This window comes from Barbus barbus, assembly GCF_936440315.1.
Source record: "Barbus barbus genome assembly, chromosome: 26".
NCBI lineage: Eukaryota > Metazoa > Chordata > Actinopteri > Cypriniformes > Cyprinidae > Barbus > Barbus barbus.
In genome coordinates, this window is record NC_136754.1 from 21,458,384 (window position 1) to 21,485,445 (window position 27,062).

The following is a 27,062-nucleotide window of genomic DNA, read 5'->3' on the forward strand; positions in this document are numbered from 1 at the left end:
GAGGGCGCGAGTAAACATGACGCACAGCTCGCTCAAGAGAAACAGCACAACATTAGGTCGCCTGCGCCCTTGGCATGCTGCTGTCTCGCTATTTTAAAACAGCTCCACATGAAGGTGTTAGCCGCTGGATGTCAACCAAGACGACTCGAATAACATGAATTCACACAGTAGTCTCCGTGGAGTCTAATGATATGTAAGGATATCGGCCGGCCGAGAGCACCGTGCACGTCATGTGTAGCGCGAGCCAAATCACTTGAAGTTCGCTGGACATTATTTCATTTTCTTTTTCGGCACACGGAGACTCTGCTCTAGATAGCTCACAGTTTTTGAGATGATCAGTTTCTGCAATGGCGAGGGGTCTGTTTTCACGGGCCTGGCTGTCAAAGACTTACCACTTTCAGGTAAAAATCCCTTTGCACATTATTATGCATTATTTTTTACGACGAATTATCTCTACTGTTATCTCTACCTCCCAGCGAATGCTTGGTGAGAATGAATTTTTCGCAGCAGTGTGGTTGACCTTAATTTTTCTTATCTTCAATTTAATATGTTTTGTAACGAGTAACGAGGTATAAACGAGGTGCAGCTGCTGCTGTTGTAATCTGTTTGGAATCTATCAGGTCTTGTAATCGTAGTCACAGTAACTCGAACACAATAGTGTGAGTTTCAAAATGTATGGTGGGGGAATTCTTCTTATTTATGGAAATAATTCATCCATTTACCCTTGAGAGGAATGAGTTGCCATGGGCTGCTCTGCTGTAAAATTAATCCCTTCACTGGATGAAGTTAAACTGGGTCTGTGGTGCCATGGCAGCCTGCACAACTCCACAGCAGGATCTTAAACTGAAGCCAGGCTTAGAGCAGACATGTGAAATGATTTTAGCATTTTGCATGTAAAAAGGTTGAATCATTGTTGATGATATGTAAACTAGAGACATGCATATGAACATTTAAAATGGTAAACTAAATATGAAAGCCATTCATTCACATAACCAAATGGCTTTAAATATTCAGTAACACTTTGTTTTAAGGTGTCCTTGTTACACATATTACATGTACTTACTATTATAATAACAATTATGCATAGTTACATGCAAGTAACCCTAAGCCAAACCCTAACCGTATAGTAAGAACATGTAGTTAATTAATATTACTCAGTACTTAAATGTATAATTACACTGTAACAAGGACACCTGGCTTAAAATAAAGTGTAACCTGGAATTCTACAATGACAGATTAAAAGATCACGTTATGTGAAATATAGTAACAACTGAACCATATTTAAATTTATATGATCAAATATTAACCACCGAGGTTGATGGGGTTATTATACACAATATATACACAATACCGTATCTTTAATCTTTGTTCTTTGTAGATTTTGTGTTTTGGGTTTCCATATTAATCCTTTTCGAAAGGGACAAACCCAAACTAGTTTCTTCAGAGAACATTTTTCTGAAATTCCAGGCAAAAATGGCACCAAACATGCTCATTTTTATTGTAACTAATAAATCACATCACATGCTGGACAAAGAGCATACATATGTATAATTATACTAATATATAAATAATAATAAAAAGAAATCACTCGAACAAACCCAAAACTTCAGTCTGCCATGGTTCATGTATAATGTAATATGTAGGGACCGTCTTATTATTTCAAATGTATTCTAGCAGAGTGTTCATTGTATTATGTATTATGATTGTGCATTATATGTAGAGGTAGATTTGATTTCAGATCAACAGCTATAATTATCCACAGTTTATTTCAATTAAAGTCAGAGTAAACTATAAAAAGTATGTATATAGTATAGTATAGTATATAAAAGTATATATTTTGACAATGTATTTTAATTTGTCTACTACAGTACTAGTAATGTGAGCTAAGAAAGTAAATAGGGTTAATTTTAATTTCATGCTGACATTAATTGAAACTGAATTTGAACTGTTTGACAAATGGACGACATGGTTTTCTATTATTAGAAAAGAATGGGCTCAAAATAAAAATGCAGCTGAAAATTCATTCTAGAAATTAAACCGTTTACCGTTTCCCTATTAAAATGTTTATTTCTGACAATGCTTACAAGAATGATGAATGTTGTACTGCACATGAACTGAAGTGAAATGACATGAAATGGACTTTTTCGTAACTCGTGACATTTGGCAGCCACACATTCCAGCTGTACTAAAAACGAGAAAATGGAGGTGTGTGTGGTCGATCAAATCACATCAGACGGAATCAGCCACATGATGAATTGTTCTTGAGCTCAGTGCTGGAGCTGGTGCTTTCATGTGGGTATGCTGACTCTAGTCTGGAAAGCTGTTTCAGCAGAATAGTTCATGAAGTAAGAACAGGGAGCACGTGACATCAGATTCATCTGGTGTTTGAACTTGAAAATGGACTTTGAAAATGTCTCTTTCTTTCAGTTGGTTACAGTTTTACCTCTGTAATGTAACACGTTTTTGAGCAAAACAGGATATTAAAAAATAAAATGTATGGCAGAACTTGATTTTATCCAATGACGATTGATTAAATGCTGTTTATTACGAGAATTACAAAGTCTGAATTGCAGTTGAATATGGAGGACTAGTTTTAACATTGGCAGCAGGTCAGATTAACCCTTAAAAGCATGTCAGCATATCCCAACGTTCATGGTAACAATTGACAACTCAAGATTTTAGAAAGGCTGTACCTAAAGTAATCTATAGGCCCATTCTGACCAACAGACAGTAAGGTTCTGTTCATTATTGTCCTTGGTGTAAACCAGTGGTGAGGCTACAGGTGGGCCAGGGTGGGCATGGGCCCACACACTTTCAGCTGTGGCCCACCATATGAGAAGTTAGTAATTTTCCAAATGGATGTAATTTATTAAATGACAATAACAATAAATGTCTTATTTCGCTATAACTTTATATATTTTCAAAAATATTAAATGCGAGGTTTGCGTGGCCAATTACAGGCAGTTTCTTAATTTTCCCTCTTCCTGTAGGCGCATAACATTACCATACGCTTGTCAAAATGATGATTCGTCTTTCTGTTAGCCACAATATGTTAACGACATAAGGACATAATTGTAAAATGCATGATTTGTGGAGTTGAATTTGAAAATAGTGAAACAAATACCAATCGCAATTAATCACATTCAAAATAAAAGTTTTTATTTACCTAATAATATACAATATTTTAAAAATATTTACATCTATTTGCATGTGTATATTTATATTCATATAATTTATATTATATATAAATTAGTGCTGTCAAACGATTAATCGCATCCAAAATAAAAGTTTTTGTTTTCATAGCATTTGTGTGTGCTGTGTATATTTATTATGTACATATAAATACACACCAATGTATGTATATATTTAAGAAAAATGTTACGTTTACATATTAAATATATTTATATATAATATAAATTATATGAATATACATACATGTTCAAAATATATACTGTATGTGTGTGTTTATATATATATACATAATAAATATACACAGTACACACAAATGCTATGAAAACAAAAACTTTTATTTTGGATGCGATTAATCGTTTGACAGCACTAATTTATATATAATATAAATTATATGAATATAAATATACACATGCAAATAGATGTAAATATTTTTAAAATATTGTATATTGTATATGTTTATTGTTATTGTCATTTATCACATATACTATGTGAACAAAAACTTTTATTTTGGATGGGATTAATTGCGCTTAATCGTCTGACAGCACTAAAATGAAGCCACTTGCAGGTGATGGATTTCTGAGCCAAGCGTGTTTCAAGCATCATATTAGCAAAGGTACAGCGTTTGATTAGCTAAATAGATGTGTCCTTTGAGAAAAGAAACACATAAACATTGTGCTAGATCCTGTTCACCACAACAAACTGTTGCAGCTGCGCACATTTCTATGGCCCTCGATGTTTACTCTCCTTTGAATGCGAACTGACAGAGACTCTTGATTATGAAATCATCTGCGAAGCCCTGTTGTCTCAGACCGAGGTGCTTTACAATAAACTTACTTTAGTTAACATTAGTTAATGCATTAACTTAACATTAACAATGAGCAATATACAGATCCTTCTCAAAAAATTAGCATATTGTGATAAAGTTAATTATTTTCTGTAATGTACTGATAAACATTAGACTTTCATATATTTTAGATTCATTACAACACAACTGAAGTAGTTCAAGCCTTTTATTGTTTTAATATTGATGATTTTGGCATACAGCTCATGAAAACCCAAAATTCCTATGTCAAAAAATTAGCATATCATGAAAAGGTTCTCTAAACGAGCTATTAACCTAATCATCTGAATCAACTAATTAACTCTAAACACCTGCAAAAGATTCCTGAGGCTTTTAAAAACTCCCAGCCTGGTTCATTACTCAAAACCGCAATCATGGGTAAGACTGCCGACCTGACTGCTGTCCAGAAGGCCATCATTGACACCCTCAAGCAAGAGGGTAAGACACAGAAAGAAATTTCTGAACGAATAGGCTGTTCCCAGAGTGCTGTATCAAGGCACCTCAGTGGGAAGTCTGTGGGAAGGAAAAAGTGTGGCAGAAAACGCAGCACAACGAGAAGAGGTGACCGGACCCTGAGGAAGATTGTGGAGAAGGACCGATTCCAGACCTTGGGGGACCTGCGGAAGCAGTGGACTGAGTCTGGAGTAGAAACATCCAGAGCCACCGTGTACAGGCGTGTGCAGGAAATGGGCTACAGGTGCCGCATTCCCCAGGTCAAGCCACTTTTGAACCAGAAACAGCGGCAGAAGCGCCTGACCTGGGCTACAGAGAAGCAGCACTGGACTGTTGCTCAGTGGTCCAAAGTACTTTTTTCGGATGAAAGCTAATTTTGCATGTCATTCGGAAATCAAGGTGCCAGAGTCTGGAGGAAGACTGGGGAGAGGGAAATGCCAAAATGCCTGAAGTCCAGTGTCAAGTACCCACAGTCAGTGATGCTGGTGTTGGTCCACTGTGTTTTATCAAGGGCAGGGTCAATGCAGCTAGCTATCAGGAGATTTGAGAACTTCATGCTTCCATCTGCTGAAAAGCTTTATGGAGATGAAGATTTCATTTTTCAGCACGACCTGGCACCTGCTCACAGTGCCAAAACCACTGGTAAATGGTTTACTGACCATGGTATTACTGTGCTCAATTGGCCTGCCAACTCTCCTGACCTGAACCCCATAGAGAATCTGTGGGATATTGTGAAGAGAAAGTTGAGAGACGCAAGACCCAACACTCTGGATGAGCTTAAGGCCGCTATCGAAGCATCCTGGGCCTCCATAACACCTCAGCAGTGCCACAGGCTGATTGCCTCCATGCCACGCCGCATTGAAGCAGCCATTTCTGCAAAAGGATTCCCGACCAAGTATTGAGTGCATAACTGAACATAATTATTTGAAGGTTGACTTTTTTTGTATTAAAAACACTTTTCTTTTATTGGTCGGATGAAATATGCTAATTTTTTGAGATAGGAATTTTGGGTTTTCATGAGCTGTATGCCAAAATCATCAATATTAAAACAATAAAAGGCTTGAACTACTTCAGTTGTGTTGTAATGAATCTAAAATATATGAAAGTCTAATGTTTAGCAGTACATTACAGAAAATAATGAACTTTATCACAATATGCTAATTTGTTGAGAAGGACCTGTAGTTATAATGTGTATTATATTTGTTAACGTTGGGTAAAAAAAAAGAACTGTTCGTTATTTTTGTTGGTTCAGGTATGAACGTTAACAGATACAACTTTTAATTTAAATAATGTATTAGTAAATGTTGAAATTTAAATTAATGTTAATCAATGCTTTAGAGTGTTGTATATTGAACCTTTATGCAGTATTTTCTGTTGGCAATTTGACATGCAGTTTTCATACTCTACACTTTGCCCACCCAGTTTTATGTAGGCCCACCCACTTAAACATTTCTGGCCTCGCCCTGGTGTGAACCAGGGTTATTTTAGTTAACTGAAGGTAGCATTAAAAAACATAAACATAAAACATTTTCGTTACGTGAAATCAAATAAACGTTAATACTTATTTTATTTTTATTCTCTTTTTGTTTTAGTTTAATTTAAAATGATAAAATAAATATAACTAACTATAGACATAATAAAATACAACAAGGACTAACTAAAACAGAAAATATAAAAAACTTATTCAAAATATTAACAAAAAATCTAAAAGTATATAATGATACTACAATAACACTGGTGTGAACTGGGCCTTAAAACAATACTTAAAACGGTCAGAGAGGTGAAGTCAGAGCAAGTTATTACATATTAATGAAAGTTCATTTATGGTGAGTTATTAAATTGTCATAGTTTTTGGGTGACATCTGCAGAGGGACACTATAGTACTCAGGGGTTTCAATGCTAGCAATTATTTTTACCCTCTTTTTTAGGTCGTCTAAGTATAGGGTGTGGGCCATTTGCTTTGTAAATGTGAGCAGAGATAGATGAGCTCAGCATGAAGAGAATCCATTTCAAATATGCTTTACACTGAAATAACAGAAGGGTTTGTCTTAAAGGAACACTCCACTTTTTTTTGGAAATAAGCTCATTTTACAACTCCCCTAGAGTTAATCATTTGAGTTTTACCGTTTTTGAATCCATTCAGCCAATCTCCGGGTCTGGCGGTAGCACTTTTAGCTTAGCTTAACATAGATCATTGAATCGGATTAGACCATTAGCATTTGGTCATCAAAAATGACCAAAGAGTTTAGATAATTTTCCTATTTAAAGCTTGACTCTCCTGTAGTTACATCATGTACTATGGGCGACCGAAAATAAAAAGTTGCGATTTTCTAGACCGATATGGCTAGGAACTATACTCTCATTCCAGCATAATAATCAAGGAACTTTGCTGCTGTACCATGGGTGCAGCAGGCGCAACGTTCCCTTCACCTCATTTTTATTTTGTTCGTTTTTGAAAGTCTTTTGTTTTTGCTCCTGTGTTTGTCTGTCCTGCGGCATGGAAGTCGCCGCTCGTCATCCTGCTCTAGCCCGCGAATGGTGCGTGGGAGTTCGGCAGGATAACCGCGAGTGCCACAAGTCCTCGGGCCACAAGATCTGTCCAGTCCGCCGGCTGTGGCTATCCCAAGCCCGCCGGCCCCTCATCTGTCAAGTTCGCGGGAGATCGACGCCGTTGTCCGCGGCTCTCCCAAGCCCGCCGCTCACTCAAGTCCGCCGTCTGCGGGGAAAGCCAAACTGCCATCCGCGGCTCCCTCCTGTCCGGCATCCACGGGGAAAGCCAACGTGCCATCCGCGGTTCTCTCAAGTCACGCCGCCATCCACGGGGAAAGCCAACCCACCGTCCGCGGCTCCCTCAAGTCACGCCGCCGTCCGCGGCTCACCCAAGCCCGCCGTTGGCGTGAGATAGACGCCGTTGTCCGCAGCTCTCCCAAGCCCGCCCGCTGTTAATGTGCCAAGCCCGCCTGCAGTTAATGTGGCAAGCCCTCCGGCCACCGCTGACTTAAGCCTCTCCCAAGCCCGCCGCTCACTTAAGTCCGCTGTCCGCGGGGAAAGCTAACCCGCCGTCCACGGCTCCCTCCAGTCCGCCGTCCGCAGGGAAAGCCAATCTGCCGTCCACGGCTCCCTCAAGTCACGCCGCAGTCCACGGGGAAAGCCAACTCGCCGTCCGTGGCTCCCTCCAGTCCGCCGTCCGCGGGGAAAGCCAACCCGCTGTCCGTGGCTCCCTCAAGTCACGCCGCCATCCGTGGGGAAAGCCAACCTGTCGTCCGCGGCTCACCCAAGCCTGGTGTCCCGCAGGAGATTGATGCCGCTGACTCAAGCCCGTAGATCCAGTCCACATCACGGCCAGGAGTGCCGTGCCATGTCCCCGAAGTCATGGGATTTTAAGTCTTGTCGTGTCCACAGGAGCAGTTTTAATCTTGTCTTGTCATGTCCATGGAGACTCGTGTGGGGCAGGCGGCTCCTCTAATTGTGGCCGTGTACTGTGTGTGTACTGTGTATATTTATTATGTATATATAAATTAGGGATGCAACAATACAGTTAGCCTACGGTTCAATACATACCTCGGTTTTTTAACACGGTTTTCGGTTCGGTTCGGTTCTGATGGCTTGAAAAAAAAATTAAAGCACATAAGTGTTTTTTTTGTTATTCTATGCTTAGGCAATAGGAACAGTAAGAGGTTAAGGAGAAAAAAATTAAAACGATTTATTGCAATACTCCTTTATTTTACTTAAAAGCCAAGAAAAGTACACTAGTTCCTAGTGTATTGTATAATAAAAAAAAATTAACACTGAAATCTCACAGCTGCTGGTAGCCCATGTACAAACTGGGGAACACATAAATTCCTACATTTTGAAAATAAACATACATGTGAAGTTAATAAACATAAATTGACCATTTCAAATAAACATATTTGTACTTCAGTAAACATAAATAAACCATCTTAATTAAACTTAACAGTACTCCAGTACAGTATCCTTCATTCAGAATGTAAAGTGCAATTTCACTTAGGTCAGCTATCTATTCCTGTATTTTGAGGTTCTTCTGTAAAAAGATAAGCCTGTCAACATTCTCTGCAGCAAGGCGAGAGCGTTTTGCACTTACAATGTCCCCGGCAGTGGAGAAAATTATCTCGCTCGCAACAGAGGTTCCTGGGACACAAAGGTGTTGTTGTGCAGCTTTTGCTACATGGGGGTACTTGCATTCATTTGTTTTCCACCACATGAATGGATCAGCATCCACATGAATACTGTCTGCCAACTTGTATGTGGTGACTTCCTCCTCAATGATCTGGGGAAATGGCCTATCCTGCTGTTCATCAGTTTTGAAAAGCTCCCCAAATACCTCTGACATTGCTGTCTTCTTCTTGGGAGGGGGAGAGGATGGATTGTCTTCCTCTGTGGAGGGCACAGGATTCTCCACTAGACCCTTTGCATCAAAGAGAATGATCCTTTAGTATAATTATTACACATATAAGCACACACAGCTCAGAACCACAACCATCTCCAGTGTAACATATGACAAATGTAAAATTATTTTGATCAGTGAAAAGGACACACGATATATAACAAACATCTAAATAGATAAAACAATCAAAATCACACATGATAAAAAAACAAAAAAATAATCAAATAGTACCTGCTGTTCATGCTCAAGAATTTCACGGATGATATTCCTGTAGAGCTTATCACGAGAATCTTCATCAAGGTAAGGCAGGGATTTAAGGGCTGTGGCCATTTGGAGGTAATCATGAAGATTAGGGTCAGTGTACCTCTTTGCCAGGTCATTTGTAATGGCTGCTTGGGCTTCTTTGACTGTTGCACTGTCCTGGTCTCCTGGTGACATGGATTTGAGAATCATCTCTTTCAGAGGAAGGATCATTGATATAGTGGGGGTTGTTTCACTGCTCATGAGAGTTGTCATTGTTTTCAGTGGTGTGAGGACCTGAATCAGTTCTTCTGCCAGTTTTTGTTCACTGTCATTCAACATGGTTATGTTCTTGACAGACATCTTCAGATCTTTGTCCAGTAAGGCAGAATAGATGGCGGGCTGCTGTTCTGTGTATCTTTCTAGCATGTCATGTACTGTATTCCACCGAGTTGTGACATCATGAATTAACTTGTGTCTGGGCAAGTTTAACATCTCCTGCTTCACAGTCAAAACATGGTGGGCTTTGGTGTTTTTGTGAAAAAAAGTCACTATTTTTCTAACCCTCCCCAGGAGGCGGGACACTGTGTTGACTGACACTGCTTTCTTGGCTGCTAGGTTTACAACATGCGCAAAACAACTTATCTGTGGCCCCAGCCCATCAGCTTCATGGACTGCATTCACAATATTCGGAGCGTTATCTGTGGTTACCGGGAGTAACATATTTGGCCTCCTCAACTTCCACGTATTCACTGCTTGTGTCAACTCTTCCGCCAAATGAGCGCTTGTATGACTTTCATACAGGGGACGGGTTTGGAGTACAGCGCTTTTCATTTCCCAATCCGACATGTAGTGACCAGTTACAGTGAGGTAACTCACGGTTGCCCGCGAGGTCCAACCATCTGTGGTCAGAGCAAGGCTCTGTGCTTTAGCCAATTCGTACACAATATTGTTGCGTGTCTTTTCATAGAGGTCGGGAATTATCTCGGTGCTGAAAAAAGTGCGAGACGGTAGTCTGTAACGCGGATCGAGTGCTTTTATAAGATGACAAAAGCCCGCATCTCCAATCAACGAAAACGGCTGCAAATCTTTAGCAATGAACACCCCCACTGCCTTTGTTATTTTTATGTGTCTCTCGGAACCAGTTGGGTATGTTTGCTGGAAGGATTCAGCGAGGGATTGTTGTTTTTTGGAGGACTTTTATTACCTTCTCTGCTATCCTGCCTTCAGACAGTCATATTGCTGGGTGATGGCGCCGCAGATGTGCAGTCATGTTGGAAGTGTTTCCGTTTGAGTAGGCTATACGTGTAAAACAATGCTTGCACACAGTCATTTTTTTGTTCACCGTTTTTTCTTCCTCGGCATTATACTCAACGGCAAAACCGAAATGTCCCCACACTGCGGATTTGAAAGACGCCGGCGCTTCCTCGTACTGTTGCCTCACTTCACCGCCGCTCGCCATGTTAAAGCGTGGAATGATGGTTAAGCGCCCCCTAACTTTAGAGCATAGTGATTGAATATTTACTCGCGGGGAGGAGTTTCCTCATCTCAGCTCGTAGACTTACAGGCACACACAAACAGTCAATTCGGAGAGAAATAAAACGCACATAAATTATTTAAACGTAAAACCGAAAAAAACGCAATTCACAAGCGCGTATTGAACCGTGGATGTCGTACCGAACGGTTCAATATTATATTGAGAATTGTGGCATCCCTAATATAAATACACACCCATGCATGTATATATTTAAGACAAATGTTACGTTTATATATTAAATATATATTAGTGCTGCCTTCTTGTCGCGGAAGTGGAAGCGGTTGCTGAGGGACGCTGTAAGGGCCCCTGACTCCTTGCCATGCCCAGAAGAAGCCTCAGCTCCCTAGCTAGCCCAGGAGGGCTTCCTGTTCCTGTGGGCTGTCCTGTTCCTGTGTGTTTAGCCCTGTGTGGGTTGTCCTGTCATGTCATGTCCTGTCCTGTCTGTCTAGCCCCGGAGGGCTCCTGATACCCCCTAGCTGCCCCATGTAAATTTGGGGGGGGGGGGGGGGTAGAAGGGTTCCGGAGGCCACGGCCACGAAGACCACCTGCCATGGCCTCCTGAGCCCCTTGCTCCGCCATGGCCTTCGGAGCTCCCTGCATCGCTATGGCCTTCAGAGCTCCCAGCTCTGCCATGACCTCCGTTCTATCTGTTCCGCTCTGGAGGTCCCTGTCCTGTGTTCCTGTCCGTGTGTGTCCTGAGAGGCCTCCAGAGCTCCCACCCCCCCCTCCCCCGTGGAACTGTTAAGACGCGGGACGCGCCTTCCGGGAGAGGGGAGTTATGCCAGACCTCTGTCGTGTGTGTCATGTATTCCTGCCTCTTGTGTCCATATTTGGTTTGTTTCCTGTCCTTGTTTAGTGTAATTATTAGTTTATTCTTGTCCAGCTGTGTTTGTCTCATTATCTATGATTATGCCTTGTATTTGCGTCCTGTCTGTTCTGTTAGATTTTGTCTGGTCTACTCGTTACTCCCGGTGTTCCTGTCTGTGTCAGCCTTGCCTTGTCTTGCCCTGCCTTGCCTTGTTTGGAGTTCATTAAAGACTGTTTATTTTGAGTTACATCCTCATCTGCGTGTTCCTCATGTGTGCACCGTGACAATATCATTGCGCCGCTGCACCCATGGTACAGCAGCAAATTTCCTTGATTATTACACCGGAATGAGATTATAGTTCCTAGCCATATCAGCCTAGAAAATCGCAGCTTTTCATTTTCCGTCAGTCTTGGTACACGTTGTAACTACTAGTGTTGTCAAAAATATCGATATTTCGATAAATATCGATACTGAAATATCTGAACGGTACCAATATTAATTTCCCGAAGTATCGATACACCGATACTAGCCGAGCTGTCACTTTCACTTCTCTCCAAAGGCGCGACACGTGACCGCACTCGTCTCCTCCGCTCTGGTTAAATAGCAAAAGTGAAGTGAATAGAAAGATGACTGCTCTGGTTGTTAAAGAACACAGCAGGAGCGCTATCTGTAGGGATCTATGATCTCCGCGATCCAGAGAACGCGCACGGAATCCAGTCATAAAAACGGAATTTACAGTTTAACGCGGAATGTCACGGAATTTGTCAAAGTTTGGATGAATTAATCAAAAGTAGGTCATTAAACTTAAATCAAATTGCGATATGGACTAGTATCTGTAAATATTAAGCTGCAAAAGTCTATTTAGATTTAAATATGAATCCTGCATGTTCTGCGCGTCTCTGTGTGAATGTGCTGCAGGTGCGGTTTTGTTTACTAATGTGGCGCTCGCGGTGATTTCAGCGTCTGCCGTCCCAATGAGGACATAAATACATCAACAATATCTCCAGAACTGATCTGAAAGGCACTTTACGAGCATTTTACCATTTAATTTGAGTAAAACTAGCGTCATATCATACACACACAGAACTTTAAAGGTATTCACGGCAACCCGTCAAAATAAAAGTTTGGTTTAACTTAACTTATAGACCGTGCCAGAAATAGGCTATATTAATATTATTTAGTAGAATGTACATAATACTACTACTTACTACTACTGTTAATTTTTTTTAAAGAAATAATCATAAAGTATTTTAATTTTAATAGTAAATCCACTTCATTTGCCAAAAATGTAAATGTTTAATTTTCATTAATTCAAATATAAATTAATTAAAATTGTTTTATGCCTTCATCTGATATCCAGTCAAATTTAAATACACAACACAGAATTTCTGAGGGGGAAAACACATTTCATAAGGCTACTGTAAGAATAAATAAAAATTGTTTGTATGCATTCAAATAATAGACATGCTAAAACACAGAATTTGGTAACAATAAAACATAAGGTGAGAAAAAAATAAAACATTTCATACGGCCCTAAACGTGTCATTTTTGTTACACTTTTAATAAATCAAATGTTAAATTGTATAATTTTCATGATTTTAATGACTTAGACATGCTTTTAGATTAATAGCATTTAATTTGACCATTAAAAAAAAGTTCAGAAAAATTCAAACAGAAAAAAACGGAATCCAGAAAAATTAAAATGGAAAAAATTGAATGTAGAAAAAAATAAAACGGAATTTGGGGAAAAATAAAACGGATTTCATAGGGCCCTATATCTGGAAATATTTTGGTTATGAAGCAAATGAGAATATCAACAAATAGAACTTTGGATTTTAATTAGTACATGTATTAGTAAATGTTAGTTTCAATTAACATTTAACTAAGATTAATAAAAGATTAATAAATAAATCAACAAATGCAGTACCTCAAGACATGTTTTGTTCATGTAAAATATACTGCATGTTCTCGACTTGTTACATTTATCTTTAAATGAAAAAAAATTACCCCCTTAATATTGTGGCAGTTTTTTTCTCCGTGGTATCGAAAATGGTATCGAATATTGATATTTTTCAAGGTATCGTATCGAAGTTAGAAATTCCAGTATCATGACAACACTAGTAACTACAGGAGAGTCGAGCTTTAAATAGGAGAAATATCGAAACTCTTTGGTCATTTTTGATTACCAAATGCTAATGGTCTAATCCAATTCAATTATCTATGCTAAGCTACGCTAAAAGTGCTACCGCCAGAGCCAGAGATCGGCTGAATGGATTCAAAAACGGTAAAACCCAACTGTTTAACTCTAGGGGAGTTGTAAAATGAGCCTATTTCCAAAAAAAGTGGAGTGTTCCTTTAAAGTGTTCTCCTTAGCCTTGTGTCTGGCAGAGTATAACTCTGAATAGGGCTGTCAGATTGATCTCTGAAAATGGACCCAGGGCTACATTATGTGTGAAAAAACTTCTCCTGAGATAATTGTTCAGGGCTGAAGCTGCTTGTAAGCCAAATCGGTTAATTAAGCTGTTTCAGCAGCCAGACGTTGGTTTTCTGAACTCTTTTTCGCTCCGAAGAGTGCTTGCGAAGGTTAAGAGGAAACATTATTCATAGTACTGTGGAGATTTAGGCTGGATGTAGATTTGCACCTCTATACTTAGACACAACCCTCATAGTCCTCAGTGACCTATCCGTTCCACAAAACACAGACTAGCGTGATTTGGCAGCAAGGAGCGTAGTCTGAAACAACCTCCATTGAGACATTGGAATTTTGGCATTGTTCTCAGTTTATTGCCTCACATTCATCTCATCACGTTCACACACATCTGGTTTTTCTTGGAGCTCAAATTTTTGATTTTGCTAATATTGATTTGATTTTTCTAAAGAAAGATAAACATGTATAGTGACGAAAGCCAACATATTAGATGTCATGGATGAATATTTACTGAGTGATCCACTTTTTTGTAGAGGGGGGTCAAAATGGCAGTTTTCACCTGAGATTCAGAGCCAATTTACAGGGGGAGTAAAATGACATCAGAAAGAAGGCAGCATCATAATGTTATTTTTATACAGATATTGGTAGGTCTGTTAGTAAAATCTTTCGACTTTAGCCATCTTTGTTGCATTATGTGCCAATGGTGACAATTCAAAAATGGGGAAACAGCACTTTTCAAGTTTATTTTCCAAAGTTTCCAGGCCTGTAACTCAAAAAGTATTAAAGATTTCTTAATGCCCTTTTAGATATTGGGTCTTAACAAACTTCCCTTTTGGCATCTTCATTTGTAAGGCCCTATATTGTTTGGTTCCAGAGATATTTGGATCTCAATATGGCACCAAGGGTAAATATCTGAAGAATAAGTAATGCTGAAAGTTGAAACTATAAATGTACCTTGTTTCAATCTATCAAAACCATTGTATAGGGCATACCTGTTTGAGTGTCATAAGTTTTATTTTTTTCCAAAATTTGCCTGCATATAGCTCAAGAAGTAGTTAATATGAACAAATCTTAATATGATTTTAGATTCTGGTTACTAAGAAACTTTTCTTTTGGAATCTTCATTTTTAAGGCCCTGAATGGTATAATCCCAGAGATACTGGGATCTCACTGCAGCTCCATGTTCAAATGGTAGTATCCTACCCATTTTCAATGGTCAAAAATGAAATGTAGTTTTGTGTTTATCTTGCCATCACTGTTGACACTGTCAGATATGCAAATAATAACAGTAACCCAGGGTCTAGGAATGTACAGTGTGACACGTCAGATTATGAATGACCAGGATTAATTGTTAACTCTAGATAAAGTATGAACAGTGTGAAATGTACAATAAGATTACCCAGATCCAATTCACCTGGGGTTTAGAATTACCCAGTGTTAATTATTTCAAGTGTGAAAGACCTTAAATATTTGAGGTTCTATCAGTGATTCTGCCAAATATGCCATTTAGCAGTAGGCCTAAATACTACTTGAGTAGCAGTAGATACTAATTAATCCAGGTAGGGCTGTGACGGGTTGCCTTGACAACTGGTGGTAGGGCACGTGACGTCACACACTCTATAACAACCATAATACAAAGCTAGTTAGCTTTAATTAGACTATAAGTCTATGTTAATTCAAAAATGACCTCAAACGCCATATGGCGTTTCCTTGTTTAGATCATGCCTTAATTGGTTTGAGCGCAGGAAAATACAGTTTATTCTGCATTCAGCAAATGAATTTCATGTTGATTGATGGCCTTTGTTGGGAAACCAAATAATACATCGCCGATCTGGAGCTCTGTTCATGTCACACTTATGCGTTTGTACAAGTGTCTTCAAGTTCCCGTGATCTCAAACGCCCGGCTGGTCAGGTTTGTATTGGGGAGGCTTTCTCCAAACTGGCCAAATATAAACGAGACAGCGGTAAATGGAAGTTGCTAACAAAAAATGTGCAAACATACGCCACGATTCCTATTCCACAGAGAGCGCGTGCAGAGTTAAAAATTCAAAAAAAGTTATTGAGTCAAAGTCGATAAGTCAAACCGTTCTCCAATAACGCACAAATTAATTATATGAAAAGCACACAAAAATGGATCTGAGGCTATATCTCCGCAACGATTTGGCGTATTCACACCAAACTTGGTGCGTGTTAACAAGCATGACCTTAGACTACCTGCAGTGTTTCGGCGCATTGCCACCTAGTGGTCAGGAGATACAAAAAAATGCATATTTTTGCTTACAACTTCACAATGGTTTGGCCAAAAATCACAAAACTGGTCTTTTTTGATTCGGTGCATAATGCCGAGTCGAACCATATCCAATTTTCCCACGTCAGCCATTTTGGGTGTCGGCCGTTTTGAATTTTGTAATAAAATGCTATATTTTACGAATGCATTGACATATCATTACGAGACTTGTTATGGGTCATCAGCACAATGTCCTGAAGAAGGCTGAGAAGTTTCGAGCCAGCGCCACCTAAGGGTAAAATCAAATATTCACATGCTTAGAACTTTGGGCGGGTTTGACTTATATTCACGGGAGGCACCTTTTTAGTCTCCTGAATCCTTGCCGAGTAAAACAATACCAAACTCGCCTGATTTTGCCTTACATTTGCCAATATCTTAGAAACCGTTACTCCGATCGACATGAAACCACTGTAGGAAATTCGGAAACATAGCATCCCAGCTATACACTAATGTCCCAAAATTTTGATAGTAAGTGCCACAAAAATGCAAAGTCCGCAGTGAGTCATTTTTCATCTACTCTTTTACAAATATGTCTATAACTCCAAAACAAAATGAGATATTTTCACCAAATTTGAGACACATATGTATGGGCACACTCTAAGGACACATAAAAAATTTGGTGGGATTGTGCCTCTTGGTGGCGCTATAATTGAACAAAACATGAAATTGCCATTGACTACAATATATTATTATGATATAAAATGCTATATTTTATGAATGCATTGGTGTACTATTACGAAACTTTGTATGTACACCAAAATGATTTGATTGCAGTACCACCTTTTAGTCAAAACTGATCAGCCATTTAATCATATTACTAGAGGTTGTATTTATAATTTTTCAGCCATTTCAATTGACATCATATTAAAATTGCTTTTAGCGATCATTGTTGCATTTGGTCTAATGCTCCATGCTATGCTTAGCTCCTCATTTTGCCACTGGAGTGCTTGGCCCTGTAATTGCTGCTTGCAGCTATATTTATAATTTTATATATATATATATATATACACTCACCTAAAGGATTATTAGGAACACCTGTTCAATTTCTCATTAATGCAATTATCTAATCAACCAATCACATGGCAGTTGCTTCAATGCATTTAGGGGTGTGGTCCTGGTCAAGACCATCTCCTGAACTCCAAACTGAATGTCAGAATGGGAAAGAAAGGTGATTTAAGCAATTTTGAGCGTGGCATGGTTGTTGGTGCCAGATGGGCCGGTCTGAGTATTTCACAATCTGCTCAGTTACTGGGATTTTCACGCACAACCATTTCTAAGGTTTACAAAGAATGGTGTGAAAAGGGAAAAACATCCAGTATGCGGCAGTCCTGTGGGCGAAAATGCCTTGTTGATGCTAGAGGTCAGAGGAGAATGGGCCGACTGATTCAAGCTGATAGAAGAGCAACTTTGACTGAAATAACCACTCGTTACAACCGAGGTATGCAGCAAAGCATTTGTGAAGCCACAACATGCACAACCTTGAGGCGGATGGGCTACAACAGCAGAAGACCCCACCGGGTACCACTCATCTCCACTACAAATAGGAAAAAGAGGCTACAATTTGCACGAGCTCACCAAAATTGGACGGTTGAAGACTGGAAAAATGTTGCCTGGTCTGATGAGTCTCGATTTCTGTTGAGACATTCAGATGGTAGAGTCAGAATTTGGTGTAAACAGAATGAGAACATGGATCCATCATGCCTTGTTACCACTGTGCAGGCTGGTGGTGGTGGAGTAATGGTGTGGGGGATGTTTTCTTGGCACACTTTAGGCCCCTTAGTGCCAATTGGGCATCGTTTAAATGCCACGGCCTACCTGAGCATTGTTTCTGACCATGTCCATCCTTTTATGACCACCATGTACCCATCCTCTGATGGCTACTTCCAGCAGGATAATGCACCATGTCACAAAGCTCGAATCATTTCAAATTGGTTTCTTGAACATGACAATGAGTTCACTGTACTAAAATGGCCTCCACAGTCACCAGATCTCAACCCAATAGAGCATCTTTGGGATGTGGTGGAACGGGAGCTTCGTGCCCTGGATGTGCATCCCACAAATCTCCATCAACTGCAAGATGCTATCCTATCAATATGGGCCAATATTTCTAAAGAATGCTTTCAGCACCTTGTTGAATCAATGCCACGTAGAATTAAGGCAGTTCTGAAGGCGAAAGTGGGTCAAACACAGTATTAGTATGGTGTTCCTAATAATCCTTTAGGTGAGTGTATATATATATATATATATATATATATATATATATATATATATATATATACACTGCCCTCCAAAAGTTTGGAAACACCCTAGAAAAGTGGGGTTTTGGACAATATTGGCATGAATCCTTTTTAATTTGTGATAATTTTGCACTGATAAGGGACAACACAAACTACGAAAACATATTTTATTACATAAACAGTTTATACATAGAAAAAAGTAACAAAACAGTAACACCTTCACAGTAACAAAAATCTGCCACCGTCACAGCCCTAAATCCAGGTGAGGCAAATCTTGGTTTATTGAAATGAATGCAATGTGTGGCAAAAGCAACCACTTTTCCCTATGAGGTGTGGGATTTGTTTCAATCATGTTACAATACTGCATATATGAACTATTGGTAGCCCCAGAAGCTGTTAAAATGAACAAAATCCCTTCTTCAAAATATCCCTGAAACTGATTCAAATATAGAATCTTATGAATATATTGAGAGAAAGGTAATGTGCCTCAGCTTGTCCATTTCAGTGCATTTTAGCACTCCGACAGGTATGTTCTAAACATATTGTTTTGATAGAGGGAAACAAGGTACATTTCTAGTTTCAGCATTACTTATTCATCAGATGTGATACTAAAGCGGAATATCTGAAGAATAAGAATAATGTGCTAGCCATCAAAACTTGAGAAGTGCCTGTAAACCGGATGTTGCCAAGAAAAGATAAGCCAATATAAAAGCTTGATAGCTTAATATTTGAATATGAAGAAATTTAGACATAAAGTCATAAATATTAGTATTGTAATTGTACAGTTGTACTCTGAAATTATTATTTCTGTTGATATGATTCTTTAGGGTCTCAATTAAAAGTCTATAACATACTTTGGTTAAAATTTCTCAATGGTAGTGTAAAAAACACCTGTCAAAATCAGCTCTGTTTTCAGCAACCCCTTTTTTAGTCCATGTTCCTTTAAATGCTAATGAGCTTCACTGACCTTGCCCCTCTCTTCCATGGGGTGATGAGCAGTACTGTTTCATTTGCAAAAAGTGAAAAATAACCCCTAGTATCATTGCTTACATTTTAACAGATTTAATGAATAAATAGAAGAACAAAATGACTGTAAGTGTTGGTGTTTATTCTTAACCTGAAGATTTATAATCTTATAAAGCATTTGCAAAGTAATTAAATAATACATTTGACTAAGAAAATAATAATTTTATTCAGCAATGATGCATTTAACTGATCAAAAGTGACACTAAAGACTTTTACATTGTGCAAAAAAAAAACTAAAAACTATTTTAAAAAAAATGCTGTTCCTTTGAAGCTTATATTAAACAATTCTGAAAAAATGTATCATGGTTTCCACAAAAATATTAGGCAGCACAACAGTTTTCATTGATAGTAATAAGAAATAGTAATAGTTCTTATTTTGTTAAATATTTTATTTAGTAATAATACAATTATTATTATTATTATTGCATGTTATTATTATTATTATTATAATTGCAAAAGTAATATCATTGGTCCAATGGTAGTCCCTGTCCCAGTCAAATCAAAGTAAATTATTTCTCACTTGAGTCATTCCGTGTCAAATGAACCACAACTGTTTTTATTGATAGTAGTAAGAAATGTTTTTTGAGCACCAAATCAGCATAATCACAGAAAAGTCAGCTTTGCCATCACAGGAACAAATTACATTTTAAAATATATGCAAACAGAAAAAGGTATTTTAAATTGTAATATTTCACAATATTACTGTGTTTACTGTATTTGTATCATATAAATGCAGCCTTGGAGACTTTCAAAAACTTAAAAATCTTATTGGCCCCAATCTTTTGAATAGTAATGTTATTTCCTCTACCTGGTTTGCTAAACCACAGCACAAATAGCCCATAAAGACAACTTTTTTGTGGTTGCAAAGCTCCTGGCTGTTATCGTACGATACATACCCCCTGAAGTCTTTCACTTCAAACTGCTATAAAGCTTGATCTGCACAAAGTGACATGACCACAGTAACTACCACATGCTTTTTATTTCAGGGGCATAACTCTTCATGCAGGTTTATAAGCCTTGTGTGCAAGTAAACTAACAGAAACAGCCTTGGCTGTCTGTCATAGGGACTTCATTAAAATGAGTTAATGTAGCGGATGATTGTTGACCTTGCTTTACTTAAGTGTTATCAGATTCCGGCTGTACTCATTTCATGACCCATTGGCTGGTAGTTAGCAAATAAGTGGTTTGCACACTGTTGATGGTTGTATTTCTTTGGGTATGGAGGGTAAATCAGGAGTCTTTTTGTCGTTAATTTACTGTGAGACATGTACTGACATGGATCCTTTTCTGTTTTGAAATTTTACAGAGTAATAAACTTTAAGTAAACACTTGACGTCAAGTTCAGTCAAGATTTGTGTTTACTTTCAGCATGGACTGTGTTAAAGTTCACAGACCTGGGCTTATGTTTATTTTCTGCTTCCTTTCCCTCAGGCTCGCCTGTCCTATATTCGAGTAAAGTACCTCTTTCTCACATGGCTTGCTGTGTTTGTGGGCAGTTGGGTTGTGTATGTGCAGTACTCAACTTACACTGAGCTGTGCAGAGGACGAGAATGCAAGAGCATCATTGTGAGTTCAATTCTCTTTGACAGTTGCTTTCATTTTCATCTCCAGACTATGTCGCCTGATACATATTGGCCAATATAAAGTATTTAATTGTGTGGTTCATTTCACCTATTTTTACATTTGAATTACCTTAAACATCATCTAATGCTCACTTAAAGTTCATCTTTAAAAATGTAATTTAATAATATAATAATTTAATATTGTAAATGTAATCTTTAGACAACCGATTTGAATTTTATAGTATAGAATTTTAATATCAGCTATTTATGGATTATTCGCCAAAGCATGAAAATAATAATTGTAATATTGGTGCATCCCTAGTAATAGCACAGTGACATTAAAGGGAGTAGTTCACTTAAAAAGTGAACTACATAATTAAATATGAAAAACTCCCTGAACACCTTTTTTTCCGTAGAAAGCCAGAGGACACTTTTAGGAGAATCTAAACAGGTCATACAATAGCTTTGTGAGGAATTCACAAATATTTAAATGATGGTACACTGAAAATCTTCTGCTTTTTGCATGACACACAAAGCTATAGTTTGTCTGCATAAGACTTAATGTGCTATATTTGATATGAACCAATTATTGTAGTATGATTTACGAGAAAATATTATATTAGTCTTTGTACTTCAAATTTCAATTACTTTTTTGTAATTATTTGTGAAATTTACTAGGAGTTGCTGAGTAAATCATACACCTTTTTTTCATGTGGAAAAAGGGTAGCTTAAACATTCTGCTTAACATCATCTTTTGTGTTCTGTGGAAGAAAGAATGTCATACTGGTTTAAAATAACATTAGGGTGAGCAAATGATGGCAACATTCATTTTTGGGTAAACTATGCTTTTTAAGACTTAAATGAGATGGAAAAATACATTCATATATACCTAACCCCACAGCTCCATCTATTGGTAGTGTGGTGAAAAATGTTTCTCTTTTATTTAAGCCATTACCCAACATCTTAGAGGAATGCTTACTTGATTAATGGAATGCCACGTACATTCTCATTTAAATGGACCTTCCCTTTCCAACAGTGTGAAAAATACAGCAAAGGCATTATTGATGGCTCTGCCTGTAGCAGCCTGTGTGAAGAAAGCTCACTGTACTTTGGAAGGTGCCTCTCCACCAAGCCAAACAATCAGGTTTGACATTAACACACTCAACCATAGGCCCTAACATAGAATCCAATCCTGCTCCTGGAAGGTACCTTCAAGAAGAGTCCAGGACTAATTAAACACACCATAACCAGCTAAGTAATGGTCTTCAGGAACTCTAGAAAACTTTCATGCAAGTGTGTTAGAGCTAAACTTTGAATGAACAAGGCCCCCTGTAGGAGCAGAATTGGCCATCCTTGAAACCACATAAGTCTCAATACTGTCATGATAACAGTGTGTTCCTCTGTTGCTCTCAGGTCTATACAGGCAGCTGGGGTGATCATGATGGTGTCATCAAGTGTCAACTGAGTGACATCCTGCACTATGAGCTGGGAGAGGAGCTGGAGCCAAAGAAAGAGGTCGCACTCTTTGACAAACCCACTCGAGGAACATCTGTAGAGAAGTTCAAAGAGATGGTTGCCAGTCATTTGAAGGTTTGGATGCTTTTTTTGGTTTTAGAAAATTGTTACTGCTTATTAAAGGTCCTAATCTCAGCACTTTTTGCATTGTTTGGCACTCAGTTCTTTAAAGGAAAGCCACAAAAATGTCACCAGAGAGAGGTCTGTCACTTGTTATGGCAGTTTGATTAAAAAATAAAGAAATACACTATATTGCCAAAAGTATTGGGTCACCCCCTTCTAATGAACATGTTTGACTACTTTAGTAATTTCTATGACTACAAATCTTAATGTTTAAGCATATAATTATATTCTACGGAATTGTGTGCTTCTAATTTTATAGCAACAGATTGGACAGGACCCTTTTCTATTCTAACATGACAGTGCCTCTGGTTGAATTGTACAACATCATAAAATCAACGCAAATTCTGTTTTGTTTTTCTACAGGCAAAAGTTGGAGAGCAAGCCAACCTATCCAGTTTGGTAAGCCTGATTCTTTCAGTGGCAGACAGTAATAAAGACGGCCACATCTCTCTCCCAGAAGCCAAATCCGCATGGGCTTTGCTGCAACTCAATGAGGTTCTGCTAGCTGTGGTGCTCCAGGACCGAGAGCACACACCTAGATTGTTGGGCTTCTGCGGGGATCTATACGTAGTGGAGCGGGTGCCTCACACTCCTCTGTACGGGCTCAGCCTGCCGTGGCCCATGGAACTTTGGATTCCTACTGGCATGCGGCTAAACATGGACCAGTGGTTCACACCTTCCTGGCCCCGCAAGGCTAAAATTTTTATCGGCTTGCTGGAGCTTATAGAAGACATCTTCCACGGTACCTTTGGGAGCTTCTTAATGTGCGACATGAGAGCCAGTACTTTTGGTTATACAGATCGCCATGACCTCAGGCTGGTGGACGGGCGGCGTGTAATACCTGAGGAGGCCTTCAAACAGACCATGATCCTTCAGCGCTGTGAGGATGACAAGGACTGCATCTACGGTGTGGACTGTAGGACTTCGTGCGACCATGCAGAACACCACTGCACAGCCGAGGTGGCTCAACCCAACCTGGCCAGGGCTTGCGGAGCACTGAAGGATTACCTCCTACGAGGAGCTCCGGTCTATCTACAGGAAGAGCTGGAGAAGCAGCTGTACGCCTGCATGGCTCTCAAAGGTTCAGCTGAGCCGATGGAAATGGAGCACTCGCTCATTCTCAACAACCTCAAGACACTGCTATGGAAACAGATCTCACACACTAATGACTCCTGAAGAGAAATGAAGATGCACTGGTGACAACATTCAGATTCTTGAATGTCTTCTGAAGCACTTCAGGCCATTGTGAATCTGGTTAGAGATAACAATGCTGGTAGCAAAGTGGCTGGAAAATAGGCTGATGGCAATATTCATTGCTGCTTTGATACTTAAGTTCTTTTTCACGGCGAAAGGTATAATTAAAACCATGAGGAATTATTGCTCAGGCTCAATTTAAGAACTTACGGAGTAACGTTCACTTCTTAGTTTCGTGTCTTCGTGCTGTCGTCACACACAATTGATCAGTGATCATGTTTATTTTACATTTCCTTCAGATGTTATGAAGGAGCAAATGACACTAACTTTGCATCCATTGTTGGATGTTAACATAGAAAGCACTCGCCACAGACTGTGGTTGTGTAAGTCTCCTATTGTAATGTTTGTCACATGAGCACAGCAAAAAGAGCCATAAAAGAGCCATTTTGAAATAGGCATATTAATCCAATGCCTTGATATGCATGTTGCCAGTGAGTGCGTGTTTTTTAGTTCGTTGCTTGTGGGTGAAAATGCCTCATTCCTTGTACTTGGAAAATTCTTGGAAATGGTCAGACTGTCTGTGATCTAAAGGTAACAGATTGCAATAAGGTTAAATTTGTTACTTAAAACAAATTTATAAAACAGTGCTTTTAAAGCGTTAGTCTGTTAATGTTAATTTATATATGTACAAATACATTTACAGCATCTCAAATTAATAATAATAATTTAACCTATTACAAACGTGAATTACCTTATAATAATATTTCAAAATTAACATTAAACTAGATTAATAAATGCTGTGAATGGTTAATTAGTTTGTAATACCTAATGCAGTAACTAATGTTAATGAATTTAACCTTATTTTAAAGGGTTAATGCTGCTCACACTACACAACTTTTGCCTGGATTTACAAGGTCTGTGACAAAACCCCTGGATTGCAGTCAGATCAGTGCTCGTTGTGGTCGCTGATGCTCATTAAGTATGAGCAGGTCAGCGTCATGATGTAAGCTTATCTCCATCAGTCACAGACACTGTGATATTTTCAAATCTATTTGATATTATCGCCACATCTTGCAGGGTGTGCGTCTGTGCGATGCAATGACAAAATGGAACTAATCCAGCCAGCAAATCCAGATGGTATAAACGGAAAAATCTTTTAATCACTTGCATGAAATTGTATGAGAAAATGTTTTTTTTGCTGTTGGTGAGGACTGCCTCTTGACCAAATGTCTTGTAGTTTGTGAACCTCATCAACATTGTATTGTGTAGTATGCGTGCTGCTATGACAAGAAACTTTGTTGTGTAGTGTAAACACCACAGCAGTTCAGGTCTTACAGTTCTGTAGTGAGAGCTTGCCCTCATAGAGCTGAATGTTCACAAGAGTGAGTCTTGTAAATGATGCGTAAGTTCAAAACATTGATCATTTTTTATTTTGGTTTGTTGGGTTTCTAATTTGTACTTCTAAGGCATGTCTAGTGAAAACCATCATATGGTAAAAATTTGATTTTAATCTAAAAACGCTATGAAATGTTTATCACAGTGATGATTCTTGATGTACTTATGAAGAGATTATAAGGTCCTTCATGTTTTTCATGGACCATTTTTCAGTGGGATGTTTCAGATTGCTTCAGTTTTGTGTATTCATAAATCACATTGCTGCTGATTAAAAGTTAAATGGAGATTTTTATAAGATTTGATCGCATGACTTTGCACATTAAAAGTGTTTCAAATAATATCCCAAATGCATCTTCGTTGTCAAATCAACATTTGCTCATCATTATTATACCAAAGATCACAAACACACTGTATTCTTTCCAAATTATTTATTTGGAAAAGGTGCACACTTTCTTTGGAGCAGTTGACACTTCATCTCTTTAGTCATCAACAGCGGCTTCCTGAGCCCTGAGGAAGCTGGCTTTTTTCTGGGCCACACGGTCCTTCCTCTGGGCCAGAGTCATCTTGGCACGGTTCCACCTACCAACACAATATTCATCAGTGATGAGAAAAGAAACACCTCATCTGGTCAGAATAATGAAAAAAAACTGTTGTAAGCAGCAGCTTAAGCATCACCCTTGAGACCTTGTGGGAACAAGGCTAAAACCTCAAGCTTAGTCAACACCACTATTTGTTTTAAGAGCAGCATGTCAAACTAAAGAACATTTATAAAGTTTTGCCATCAAAACTACAACACTCCAACTTGATATTGTCAAGTTTCATGGCAATATCAATTCCATGACAGTCAGTAGGCAGAGCAGCCTGAAGAAAAAAATCTGAAGAAATGCCTGAAAACACACCTCTTCTTCTTGACTTCTCTCTTGGGCTTCTTCTCATGAACTGGGTTCTCACGGATAGAAGCATGGGCCTTTTTGTACATCTCTTCAACCTGAAGGAACCAGATAATCATATAATAGTAAGTGAAGGTAAGATGAAGGTAAAGCACAAAATTTCCAATAAATTAAGAAAATATTTTCAAATGTTTAACTATATACATCTGTTAATCTATAATGCACATAATTGACATTTAGCTACCAGCATCATGCTACAAATTATGTACATCTATAGATGCTTCAGTATTTGATGGCCATGATGACACACTTGTTTCACGTCTGTATTATAAAAAGCAAACAAATGTTGCCAGCAAAGTGTTTCTTACAGAGTCGGGTGTGACGCTGTTCTTGATGAAGCGGGAGAACTGCTTCTTGTACAGGTCCTCGTCCTCCTCCATCAGATGGCTCATGTACTCTGACACATTCTGGCCCATGATGTGCTTCCTGTGCACATCTGCGTTGAACTCCTTACTTTCATTGTCATAGCCTGGGAACCGTTTAGTGCTGAGAAAACAAGTTGCAATGTCAATATTCCCATAACGATCAAAAATATGAGAGACAAAAGCTCAAAAAGCTAAATTAAGTAAGATTGCCTGCACGACATGCCTCAATTAGAAAAAAAACAAGATTATTTAGATGTCAATCTGAGTAGGTAGTAGGGCAGTGTGATTGATCAAATTTTAATTTTCAAGTTTTAATTTCAATTGTTGTTTAAAACAATCAAGATGAACAATTATGTGCCACAATCCATTAATTTAAAGAGGTGCTTTTTACCCTTCATTAAAAGCCCAAACCTAACATCAAAATCCAAATGTCCCAGTCATAATATGTAGTCTCCTGCGGGACATGTTTGATATTAAAAACAGTTGTAAAAAGTACATTTAGCC

General features: G+C 38.6%; 2 protein-coding genes across 2 annotated transcripts in view; one reads left to right on the forward strand and one right to left on the reverse strand.

The window, feature by feature from the left end:
* On the forward strand, positions 1–25,587 carry LOC306845911 (divergent protein kinase domain 1A). The gene is made up of 5 exons (XM_079378925.1): positions 1–401; positions 20,886–21,020; positions 22,053–22,160; positions 22,430–22,606; positions 23,018–25,587. The coding sequence occupies exons 1-5, from the start codon at positions 348–350 to the stop codon at positions 23,828–23,830; spliced, it is 1,287 nt and encodes a 428-aa protein (XP_079235051.1). The 5' UTR covers positions 1–347; the 3' UTR covers positions 23,831–25,587.
* Positions 25,514–27,062, reverse strand: part of LOC306845912 (large ribosomal subunit protein uL18-like) — a 4,780-nt gene continuing 3,231 nt past the window's right edge. Inside the window, exons 6-8 of the mRNA XM_079378926.1 lie at positions 26,502–26,679; positions 26,143–26,231; positions 25,514–25,822 (exon numbers count right to left, since the gene is read on the reverse strand). Coding sequence (XP_079235052.1) covers positions 25,723–25,822; positions 26,143–26,231; positions 26,502–26,679 — 367 coding nt within the window. The 3' untranslated portion in view covers positions 25,514–25,722. The remainder of the gene's footprint in view (positions 25,823–26,142; positions 26,232–26,501; positions 26,680–27,062) is intronic.

Excerpts from the sequence above, each read along its gene's own strand:
- LOC306845911 (XM_079378925.1), top strand. The coding sequence starts at position 348 with ATGGCGAGGGGTCTGTTTTCACGGGCCTGGCTGTCAAAGACTTACCAC. Across the intron at positions 402-20,885 it reads CAAAGACTTACCACTTTCAG|GCTCGCCTGTCCTATATTCG; the intron begins GTAAAAATCCCT and ends CCTTTCCCTCAG. Across the intron at positions 22,161-22,429 it reads CCACCAAGCCAAACAATCAG|GTCTATACAGGCAGCTGGGG; the intron begins GTTTGACATTAA and ends TGTTGCTCTCAG.